The sequence below is a fragment of the Coenobita brevimanus genome, chromosome 64, assembly GCF_032717465.1.
Source record: "Coenobita brevimanus isolate Jiangsu-jjx chromosome 64, ASM3271746v2, whole genome shotgun sequence".
Taxonomy (NCBI): domain Eukaryota; kingdom Metazoa; phylum Arthropoda; class Malacostraca; order Decapoda; family Coenobitidae; genus Coenobita; species Coenobita brevimanus.
Window position 1 is genome coordinate 21,685,732 of NC_137017.1, and position 12,337 is coordinate 21,698,068.

At 42.4% G+C, this 12,337-nt stretch overlaps 1 protein-coding gene across 1 annotated transcript in view; it reads left to right on the forward strand.

Annotated features, from left to right (window-relative positions):
• Positions 1 to 8,516, forward strand: part of LOC145404705 (uncharacterized) — a 44,139-nt gene extending 35,623 nt beyond the window's left edge. The window contains exons 2-3 of the mRNA XM_080276256.1: positions 3,192 to 3,323; positions 8,418 to 8,516. Coding sequence (XP_080132382.1) covers positions 3,192 to 3,301 — 110 coding nt within the window. The 3' untranslated portion in view covers positions 3,302 to 3,323; positions 8,418 to 8,516. The remainder of the gene's footprint in view (positions 1 to 3,191; positions 3,324 to 8,417) is intronic.
• The last annotated feature ends 3,821 nt before the right edge of the window (positions 8,517 to 12,337 follow it).

The window sequence follows — 12,337 nt, forward strand, 5'->3', positions numbered from 1 at the left end:
TAAAACGTGCAGTGGAGTTTAATCCTCATGTGAGTGCAAGGAAAATTAAGGAGAGCAACCCGGAAGTGTTTGGTGAGGTGTCAGTGAGAACAGTGTCTCGTAGGGTGCATGAGCTTGGTTACACAAGTCACAGGCCTGTGAAAAAGCCTCTTCTCACCAAGAGCCAGAGAATTCGTAGGCTTGCCTTTGCTAATAAATATCTAATCTGGGGTGAGGAGCAATGGTTGTCAGTGTTGTGGTCTGATGAGGCAACGTTTAGTGTTACCTGTAACAGAGGAGCACGTGTGTATCGACGCAAAGGTAGTGACCCACTTGACCCACGGTATGTAGAAAGCACAGTTAAACATCCTGATTCACTCATGGTATGGGGTTGTTTCTCAGGGAAGGGTTTGGGGAAGCTTGTTGTACTTCCCAAGAACATCAGACTGAATCAGGATGTTTACCTGGAGCTTCTGTGTGATCATTTACCAGACTCCTTCGAGCTAACAGGTGCACGAGTGTTTCAGCAGGACGGTGCACCTGCTCACAAGGCCAAATCGTTCACCAATTGGCTTCGTGACTGCGAGGTATCATTCATGACAGACTGGCCAGGAAATAGCCCAGACCTCAACCCCATTGAAAACCTCTGGTACCTCGTAAAGAAGAGTCTCCAAGGGAAAGACGTGAGCTCTCTGCCTAAGTTGGAAGCCGCCATTCGTGACTCCTGGGACAAAATACCCCTCCAGCACCTCAGGAGCCTCGCCCTTTCACTTCCAAGACGTCTCAGGTCCGTGAAGAAACGTAAAGGCTACCCTACGAAGCACTAAAGGTAAATAAAATGCATTATTTATATGTTTTTTCAATGTTGAAAGGTTTGTTTCTCAGGAGGGACGCAGGGCGCTCTATACTTCTGACGAGCACTGTACCCACTAATGTTTAATAATGTTCAGCTTAATCCTGCGTCATCCTTGAACATGCTTGGGGTTTCATTTACTCGGGACTTATCTTGGAAAGATCATAATACATCTCTTGTAAAATCTGCTTCCAAGAGATTGGGTGTGCTAAGCCGACTCCGCTCTTTCTTTATCCCTGCACAATTGTTGACTCTATACAGGGGTTTTACCCACCCCTGTGTGGAGTACAACTCTCATGTGTGGGGAGGCTCCCCACATACAGCTCTTCTCAATACGGTGGAGTCAAAGGCTTTTCGTCTCATTAACTCTCCTCCTCTTACTGGCTCACTTCATCCTCTGTCTCTTCGCCGCACTGTTGCATCTTTATCTCTTTTCTATCGCTACTTTAATGGGCACTGCTCCTCTGAACTGTCTGCTTGCATTCCTCCACCTCTAAGACGGGCGCGTAACACCCGTCTGGCAGCAAACTCTCATCCCTTTTCTGTCCAACTCTCTAATGCAAGAGTTAACCGTTACTCCCAGTCTTTCATTTATGCAACAGGTCAGCTCTGGAACTGTCTCCCTCTGTCTGTATTTCCTGCTGCCTATGATCTCCAGTCTTTCAAACGCAGTGTGTCCAGGCATCTCAAAATGATCGGATCTTGAATTTGGCTCTCTATTGTATTTTGTTTTTCTCTTGGAGGGAACTGTAACTGCGGGCTCATGGCCTTTGGTTCCTTCTTCCTCGCATAAAAAAAAAAAAAAAACCTCCATCCCCCATCCCTTTCTCTGGCCTGTCTCTTTTTAGGAACTAAAAAACAGAGGAGGGGGTCCCTAGTCCCCTCATCCCGCCCCTTTTAGTCGCCTTTTACGACACGCTGGGAATACGGTGGCAGTATTTTTCCTAACACAACCTGGCCGCAGAGTAGTAGTACCACCCCATAGTTTCGGCCAGATTGTATCCCCCCCACCACAGGGGGAATTACATGAGCAATAAACCCCAACCACCCCTTGCATATAAACTTACACAGGCATAATCCAATTGGAGCACCTTAATTACCCACTAAACCACCAGGTGCCATAGTTTGTTATTATAGTTGCCATCTAGCATAGTAAATGGTTTCCTGGTATACAGGAAACCATTTGGCTTGTCACTCAGTGTAGAGTCACCCACAGGGAGAAGAAAGAAGGAAGGACAGACAGAGGAGGGAGTGTACAGCCACCCTTAGGCAGGAGATAGAGGAAAGAATGAAGCAAAGAAAGACAGAAGAGGAAGGAAGAGAGGAGAGGGCAGACACCCAAAGCAGCATTACATCGAGGTACAGTATTGTAGGTCTCAGGATGGAACTATGTAGGTAATGAACTGGGGACTGTGTGAGTTTTTAATATGGTTGAAGAACCAGGATCACCTTTCATGAGGGTTGGAAACCCTGATATGTGCATGAAATATTTATGGAACTGTGCATGACAAGGGTTGCATCTTATTTGTTTTATTTATTTATTCCACCCTTCTTTCCTTTCATCCTCTTCTGTCTTTCTTTCCTTCTTTCTTTCCTTGTCCCTCCTCCTACCCGGTGACTTTACACTCCCTCTTCTGTCTTTATTTCCTTCATTCTTTCCTTTTCCTTCTGCCTGTGGGTGACTCTACACTGAGTGACAAGGCAAATGGTTTCCTGTACCCCAGGAAACCATTTACTATGCTGGGTGGTAACCATATAGCCAGATTTTGGCACCTGGTGGTTTAGTGGGTATTTATTGCGCACCAGTCGGATTGAGCCGGTGAAGGTTTATATCCAAGGAGTGGTTAGGGTTGAGTGAGGCTGGTCACTCTCATCTTAAATGTCGAGACCAACTGCCTAGCCCCGGGCTCCTATGCTCCTCATGGGGCAATGTGGGATTGGATGATGGATGAATGGATGGATTTATTTTTAGTTATGTATTTATTTTCTTAGCAAGTACTTGATGGAATGACCCTATACATAAAGTGTATATGAAGCATTTACATATTTGTGTGCAGATAAATTTCCTTGTGAATTGTAGCCAGCATTTTAAAATCTTGAGTGACCTGCGAATAATTGGTTCATGCCTCTGAACATGCTGTTAATAGTGTTACCACTGTTGTATTTTCCTTTTCCTTGTCTTTGTATCCTGCTTTACGCTATCTACAGTTGGGAATAAAAATGATGATGATGGTAGACAAAGTCACACTCTAAATTCATCTTATTTCCACAGCTTGGAGAAATATGAGAGTCATCTTTATGGTGGAATAAGGATGACAGTGAAGACATCACACCTAAACTCATCACCTTTTCCCCTCAGCTTTGGAGAAACTTCAAAATATAGCTGCGGGTGATGATGGAATGCACTTCAAGAAGACTGGAAAGGGGCCCGTCGTTCACACATACTGGTACAAGCATGAGTCCTACTAAGGTCATGGGAGTATAGGACAAGGTTAGAGATATAAGTTAAGGTAAGAGATGATTAAAGCCTGGCCATGTGGAGGGTGAGAGACTGATGAGGAGAGTGTATGTGAGTGAGGTGGAGGGGGGAGAGGGAGGGGGAAACCATGGATGAGATGGAGGAATGGAGTGGAGAGGTACCGTATATGAGGGATGGGTGTGTGAGCTGGGAGCAGGGCTGTGAAATAGCAGGGAACAGAGTGACCTGGAGATGATTTGTTTGTGGCCACCCCTTCATGGGATTAAGCATCTGCTAATAGATAGATGGCTAAAGTTTGTTTGTTTCACCTGACAGAGATCTATAACCTCTTCTCAGCTTAGTTGATGGCTGGGTGTTGTCAGATTGGAGGATAAATTTGACTAGTAACCAAGGAGCTGCATTCCTACCTCATAACAAAGGCACATTGAATTTCAAGTAACTGCAATTTAGTAGTTGTGAGAGTAATCCAGTTCTATAAGATGAAAACAGACCAGCAATAGCAAGACAGGAGATAGTAGGGTTAGAAATACCTAATAAGGTCTGGGATATTGAATGATGTCTGGGATTGCTAGTAATGTCAGGAATATCAAGTGAGGTCAGATGGATAGGTAGTAAGGTTTGGGATGAAAGCAGGGTTGGGATTGATTAAATCATTGATTTTTATGTTTAAAAAAAAATCATGATTTGTTCTGTACTTTTTCTGATTTGTTTGATTTTTAAATCTAAAAGTTAACAAAAATAAAATTTGAAGGTTTATAAAAGTTGTGTATAATTTGTATTGGCATTCATTTATTCAGATACTTAAGCATTAAGTTAGCAAATTTTGGAGAATGGTGCCATTAATAATTGCTGCATTGTATGACAGAAAAAATATTTTTACGTTTGTATAAGAGAGAAGTGGAGGAACGATTGGGCAAATATGAATCGGAGCAGATGGGAGACGTGGAAGGTGTGTGTAAGATATTTACAGAAGAAATATGTGCAGCATGTGATGTGGTGTGTGGAAGGAAGAGATGACGGAGGGGGGTGCAAGGAACAGCGTGGTGGACTGAAGAGGTGAAACAGGCTGTAGCACAAAAGAAGAAAGCATACAATGAATGGATGAGAAATAGGGGCGTGGAAGAAGTTGAGAGGCGGAAGAGAGAGTTATATGTGGAAAGAAAGAGAGAGGTGAAAAGATTAGTAAGAGAGAGTAAGAGAGAGTGGATGAGGAATTTGGAAGGAATTTGAGTGTAAAGTGGAGGAACTGTAAGAAAATGTTCTGGAGAGAGGTGAAAAGAGTAAGACAGGGTGGAAGTGAAGTTAGCAGGGGAGTGAAAGATAAAAATGGTAGATTACTAGTGGAGAAGGGAGAAAAAGTGAGCAGATGGAGAGAACACTTTGAGGAATTGTTGAACGTAGAGGATGGAAGTAATGCGAGTATAAGTGGCTGGGGAATGGCTGGGAGAAGGAGGGAGGTGAGAAGACAGGAAGAAATCAGTAGGATAGAAGTTGTGGAAGCAATGAAGAAAGTTAAATCAGGGAAAGCCCCGGGAATTGATGGAGTGTGTGGTGAAATGCTGAAGCATGGGGGAGAGATAGTAGTAGAATGGATGTGGAAGATGTGCAGATTGGCCTGGGCGGAAGGTAGAGTCCCGGAGGATTGGAAGTCAGGTATAATTATTCCCTTGTACAAAGGAAAAGGGGAAAAAGAAGTGTGTGGTAATCATAGGGGCATTTGTCTTCTTAGTATAATAGGAAAAGTGTATGGTCGGATACTTATAGACAGAGTTAGAGAAAGAACAGAGAAATTAGTTGGAGAAGAACAGGGAGGCTTTAGGAAGGGAAGAGGCTGTGTAGATCAGATATTCATTCTTAGATCTTTAGTGGAAAAGTTTCTAGAGAAGGGAAAGAAGTTGTATGCGGCTTTCATGGATTTGGAGAAAGCATATGAGAGGGTGGATAGACAAGGATTGTGGAAAGTGTTAAGAATATATGGAGTAGATGGGAAGTTGTTGAATGCTGTGAAGAGTATGTACGATGGTGCGAAGGCTGCAGTGCGTGTGGATGGTGAACTAAGTGAATTTTTCTCTTTGAAAGTTGGGTTGAAACAGGGATGTGTCATGTCTCCATGGTTGTTCAATCTGTACATGGATGGGGTAATAAAAGAGGTACAAGGTAGGGTAGTGGATGTTGGAGTGGCCCTGGTGAGAGAGGATAGTGTTTGGAAACTCCCTGTACAGTTGTTTGCAAATTATACTGTGTTGTTGAGTGAAGACGAAGGGGAGCTGCAAGGCTTGGTGGATGAGTTTGAGAGAGTGTGTAAGAAACGGAATCTAAAGGTGAATGTAGGGAAGAGTAAAGTGATGGTCTTTGAGAGAGGTGAAGTTAGTGAATGTACAGCGAGGTTGGATGGTGAGGAATTGGAAAATGTGAGTACGTTTAAGTACTTGGGTAGAGTGATGATTAAGGATGGAGGTTTGGAGGGTGAAGTGCTTGAAAGGGTACAGCAGGGAAGAAAGGTTGCTGGTTCTTTGAAAGCAGTGATAAGAAACAGGGAAGTGAGCATGGAAGTGAAAAAGTTACTACATGACAGTATTGTGATACCAACTCTAACGTACGGAAGTGAAGCTTGGACATTGTTGGAAGGACACAAGTCAAGAGTGAGAGCAGTGGAAATGAGTTATTTAAGAGGAGCCTGTGGAGTCACTTGGAGAGACAGGCTGACGAATGAGGATATAAAGGAGCGTTGTGGTGTGGATGTGGATGTGGATGTGATAGGAAGCGTTATGAGGAACACACTGAGGTGGTTTGGTCATGTGGAGAGGATGGAGGGTGAAAGACTGACGAAGAGAGTGTATGTGAGTGAGGTGGAGGGGGGAAGAGGGAGGGGGAGGCCAAGGATGAGATGGAGGGATGGGGTGGAGAGGTATATGAGAGAGGGGGGTGTGAGTTAGGAGCAGGGCAGTGAAATGGCGGTGGACAGGGCGACTTGGAGGCGATTTGTTTGTGGCCACCCCAAACGGGATTGAGGCGTCTGGCAATAGATAGATAGATAGTAACTAAATATTGAAATTATTTGGACATCTGAAGTAATAAGACATAAATAAAAAACTAAAGCCATAAGACTAGGCAGGCTATCCTTGGTCACTTAAGGCCATGTCATGATAACATCAGCTTAAGAATTTTCAGTGTGGTAATATAGTCAACTTTGGAATATGCTGTCTTTACCACTGGCAACTCAGCCTTAACCAGCAGTGTACAAACAGGACTTGAACAGGTATGTACCTGGATTGTGGGCAGTGGCTTTCAGCCTGAACCATCAGTGGATAGACAGGACATGAAGTTAACAGTATTCATTATACTGCTTTTAAAATATTAGCTGTATAATGAACAGAAAAGCCAAATACAAAAAAAATCAGATAAATTGAATACATATATATATATATATATATTTATATATATATATATATATATATATATATAAAATTTTTTTTTTTTTTTTTTTTTTTTTCCTTTTTTTTTTTTTTTTCAAATAAAAAAATCACCAACCCTGGATGAAAGTAAGATGAGGGATAGGAAGTAAGGTCGAGGTAAAATTATTGCAGGAGGTAAGTCAAGATGTTGTATGCAGGCAGCAGGTATTGATGCACAGCAGTTCTGAACACAAGTATACAACACAGAACAACCACAGAATCACAGCCATTTGGTTCTTCTAAAAGTCAAAACCCGTAAATTCTGAAAACCACAGATTCTCCTCATGGACGTACATTTACTCCTCATGAACTTTAATTTATTTGTAACAGATTTAACTCAAGAATTTACTTTTAATAGAAGCCATCCCCAGTCATTATGTTAGACAACATATAAAAAATAACAGCTTAAAAGTTTTTTCCCATAGAACATAAATAAACATGGTACAAGACAGAATAAATAATAAAGTAATACTCACTCGATGTAGTGCTGCTCTTGGGTGTCTGCCCTTACCTCTCATCCATCCTTCCATCCTCTTCTGTCTTTCCTTCATTCCTTCCTCATCCTTCTGCCTGTGGGTGACTCCCTCTTCTGTCTTTACTTCATTCTTTCCTATTCCTTCTGCCTGTGGGTGATTCTGCACAGAGTGACAAGCCAAATGGTTTCCTGTACACCAGGAGGCCATTTACTATATTGGTTGGTAACCATATAACCAAATTTTGGCACCTGGTGGTTGAGTGGGTAATTACGGTGCTCCAGTCGGATTGAGCTGGTGAAGGTTTATGTCCAAGGGATGGTTGGGGTTTATTGCTCACGTAATGCCATTCAGGGACGATTGAGGCTGGTCACTCTCATCTTAAATATCAGGACCAACTTGCCTAGCTCCGGGCTCCTACTCTTCTCATGGGGCAATGTAGGATTGGATGATGATGATGATGATGATAAGTTCATTCATTCATCTAATCCAGTGTTGCCCCATGAGGAGTATAGGAGCCCAGAGCTAGGCAAGTTGGTCCTGACATTTATGATGAGAGTGGCTAGCCTCACTGATCCCTGAGAGTGGCATTACATGAGCAATAAACCCCAACCATCCCTTGGATATAAACCTGTACCCGTTCAATCCGATTGGAGCACCGCAATTACCCACAAAACCACCAGGTTCTGTAATTTGGTTATATGGTTACCATCCAGTTTAGTAAATGGTTTCCTGATGTACAGGAAACCATTTGGCTTGTCACCTGTGTAGAGCCACCTGTAGACAGAAGGAAGAGGAAAGACAGAAGAGGAAGGAAGAAAGTAAAGGGCAGGCACCTGAGAGCAGTACTACATTGAGTGAGTGGATGGTGAGCACCTCCACCTACCACCAAATAAGTAAGTACCCAATAAAATTAAAATTGATATTAAGTATGGTATGTACTTTACTCATCATTCCAAACATGTATGTGGTAAATAGAAACATACAGCACAGCAACAGCAGATGCTCTCACAACACCAGTTCTGACTTCTTAGAATTCAGATGTTGGACTGAAAACAACAACTGCATTGCCAGAACTGCTGTGACGTCAGCCTTATATTATTCTTGCTGTCCTGGATGACTTCATTCAGTTTTGGAGATATGCACTGTTGTGAGGAGGTTGTTTCTGACCCTTTCAGAGAGGTGCTGATAAGGCTCTCACACATGTTGGTGCTGTGCAATTTGGTTGGAGCAGCTGTGGCATGCACCTGAGAGCCAGACCTCCCGATATATCCCTGAACCTTACACTGGAAAGATTCTGGTCTGATCCTACTGTGGTGTTGTCTGTCACAAGAGGGCGCCAGATACCAGTACTATGTATGTACTGTATTGTATGAGTATGACAGCCCCACAAAAGCAGTTACTTATCTGTGGTTGATGGGCCTGCTTAGCCAGCTTGACCAAGGTTAAGCAACAACAATCTGAGATGAATAAAATTGTTTAGTGGTAACAAGAACATACTGTAATAATCAGCATAGTGAAGAAGTTAAATTCTCAATCTAAACATACAGGCACTAAATATCATTGTAGTTATTATGAGATAAATAGGAGTGAGAATAAGCCATTTTATGTGTTTGGTTTCAGTGCTATGAATAGTTCAGATGAGTGAATAATACTCACTTACTGAAGCTTTGTTAAACCTAATTTTCATCTTGTTCATTTTCATTTTCAAGTCTGTCTTAAGATTTTACCTGTCTGGATCAGGTACCATTTCTTGTACTGTTGTTGCTCCTTTACATGCATGCCATACATGTATACATGAAAATGATGCAGCTAAGAAATCCCTATATTGGGGATGGCCATGGTAAAGCCAATGTCTTATATGGACTGGAATCTATCCTCTGATTCACGGAAATTTTTATTCCCACCTAAAGATGGTGTAAAGGGCATCATTATCATCATCATCCTGATCCTGAAACCAACCTAAAGATTACAATTGGCAACATAATTATCATCTTGACATCTTGTTGCCTTTACTTCAAACTCATGAACCTAGTGGACTACAGGAATTAAGCCACATCAACAGAGCATTCCTATAGATTTTCTTGAGAGTATGTTAAAGGACAGTTTGTGTTGTGATAGTGCGGAGCAAGTTAAGTGTGTTGTGGTGTGTAGAGATAATCATGGGAATTGATTTGCAATCCAGAGTGTGAGTGGGGGGGGGGGAGCCAGACAGAAAGCAAGATGGTGAGGTGAGCTAAAGATATTTGTTGGGATTGGATAGAACAGGCTTACAGTCAGTATGTCATAATGGAAAAGGTTAGGGAGGCCTTTGTCCAAAATTAGACTGTCTCCAGCAGGAGATGTTGATGAAGGTTCTTCTTGGTAATGATGATGATGATGATGATGATGATGCCATCTTACACTTTGCTCAGATTGGAATAAGGGTAAGATTGATGGTGGTGGTGGTGGTGGTGACAGAAAAGGGTAAGTGTGTAAATGAATTGGAGTGGCTCAAGATGGAATTAAAAAAAAAAAAGTGGCCAGTACTGTGTAGGCCTTGATACAAGACAAAACGGACTTAATACAGAGGGTACAAGAGGACTGCATGAAGGAAGCACGGAAGACCAAGAAGATATACAACTCTGCTGTATATGGTAAATGTGTTGCAAGCAGGCTTATAACTTGTACAGAATGGCAGGTAGGCATTTACAAAGTTCCTGTTGATCCTGGCTGCACTTTCACCTTTAAATACCAAGTTCTCCTCACCTTTGGATCATCGCTCATGGGATCATATTCTGGGTGGCACAGACGACTTCAGAACACCTAATCTTAGTTATAAATTTTGCACACACCAACATTTTCTCCTGTGGTGTTATATCATTGTAATATAATTGGCATCAGCAACATACGAGAGAATAATAAAGTGTAGTGTGCAGAATAATTTGAAAAGGATGAAATCTAGAGCAACCTGGGAAACCTATACCCCATGTTTATGCTGTTACGAGAAATGTTACACACTTTACTGTTTCCTGTTAACGGTCTTGAATGTTAAGCACCATATGGTCTGTTGTAAATGTCCCAGTCAGAGTTATGGCCTTTCATGGGTCTTCAGAAGTGACTGGTGGAGGTTTGTCAGTCATGTAGTGCCACTATAGGAAGTAGACTAGTTATCTACCCTTGTATATGTATATATACTGAAATATGGTAGCCTAGCCTTGCACTCCTAACTACACATCAGAGAAGGCAATACGACACTGGATGTTGCTGTTTACATTGTTGCAGCTCATGGCAGGCAAGAATTGATGTAACTTTTTGGATGACTACTTTCCCCTTTATACCACATTGTTCTCATTTAATTTTGCTTGTTATTGACAACCTCTGAATCCTCCCTCATCTCTCTCCCTCCCTCATTTTCTCATATTAATTTTGTTCCTAGTACCCTTATTTTTCTTCTTCACTAACCATTATGTTGCTGTTTCTCCTCCTCACATTCCCCCCATCTTTATTTTCATGTCATCTTGTCTTTCTTCTTTCATATCTTTTCTGTTCTCTCTTCTTATTTTCCCCTCCTCAGCTTCCTTATGCCTCTCCTCCTCCTCCTCCTCCTATCATAATGTCATGCTTCTCCTCTTCCACTTTCTCCTCATCCTCTTCCTCATGCCACTGGGCCTCTCCCTCCCCCACTTCATCTTCTCATGTCATTCCTCCTCCTCATCATCATATCTTCCTCTACATCTCATGCCTCCTCCACCACCTCCTCTTCCTTTCCTCCTCATTGTCCTCTGTATCTTCCTCACATCATCCCCTTCTCCTCCTTCATCAGTCATTCCACCATCCTAATCCTCCCTTAGCCGCTCTTCCTCATCATGAAGCCTCTCTTCGTCCTCCCCCCCTTATCTTGCTATTCTCTCGCTTTCCAGTCTTCCATTCCGTCTTCCGCCATTCAACTGCTTTTTGTCTTCAGATACTCCTCTTTCTGTATTTTTCACCTCCATATTTTCCTCTCACACCCGGCTTCCTCCTCCCCATTTCCCTCGGTATCTTCACCTTCATTAATTGCCCACGTCTATCTCTCTTCTCCCAAAACACTGCGTACCTCTTCTGCGACATTTTTTCCAATTCATTCTTGCTGCCATTCATTTTGTTCAGCTTAGGAAAAACTATTGTTCTTATTCTTATGCACTTCCAAATAAAGTTACGCATCTACAACAGGTTTCTTATCCTATGTTATATAAGTTCTGGGTAAAAGAAAATATGAAGGCTCTTTAGTAATCAAGAGGTTATTGAAGGTTTTCTTATCCTTTCATTTTGAAAAAGTACAAGCAAACATGCTTGTAGTGCAGTAGTGGCACCATCTACCAGGCTTTTTTATTAGAGGGTTCCTCCTGGCTGGAAAACATAAGGTATGTGAACTACAGCTCTATTTTTCCTGTTCATGAGTCTGTGCAGACAAGGTGTAGTTCACATATTTGCTACCAGATGGCAGCACCAGTCTTCTCAGGAACAGCAAAACATAAGCCCCCTTCCCTGTGCAACGAAGAATAGTTCAAAGAATGACCAATAGATGGCAGCACCAGTCATTATTAGTGCTGCCATCTATTGGTCATTCTTTGAACTATTCTTCGTTGCACAGGAAAGGGGGCTTATGTTTTGCTGTTCCTGAGAAGACGGGTGCTGCCATCTGGTGGCAAAAATGCGAACATTGACTCCAGACAGAAGGTGTAGTTAACATTTTTGCCAACAGATGGCAGCACCTGTCTTCTCAGGAACAGCAAAACATAAGCTCCCTTCCCCGTGCAACGAAGAATAGTTCAAAGAATGACCAATAGATGGCAGCACTAACAATGACTGGTGCTGCCATCTATTGGTCATTCTTTGAACTATTCTTCGTTGCACAGGGAAGGGGGTTTATGTTTTGCTGTTCCTGAGGAAACAGGTGTTGCCATCTTGTGGCAAATATGTGAACTACAGCTCGTCTGCAAAGGGAAGGTGCCTTATGTTTTGCTGTTCATGAGTCTGCATCAAAAGGTGTAGTTCACATATTTGCCACCAGATGGCAGCACCAGTCTTCTCAGGAACAGCAAAACATAAGCCCCCTTCCCTGTGCAAGCAAAGA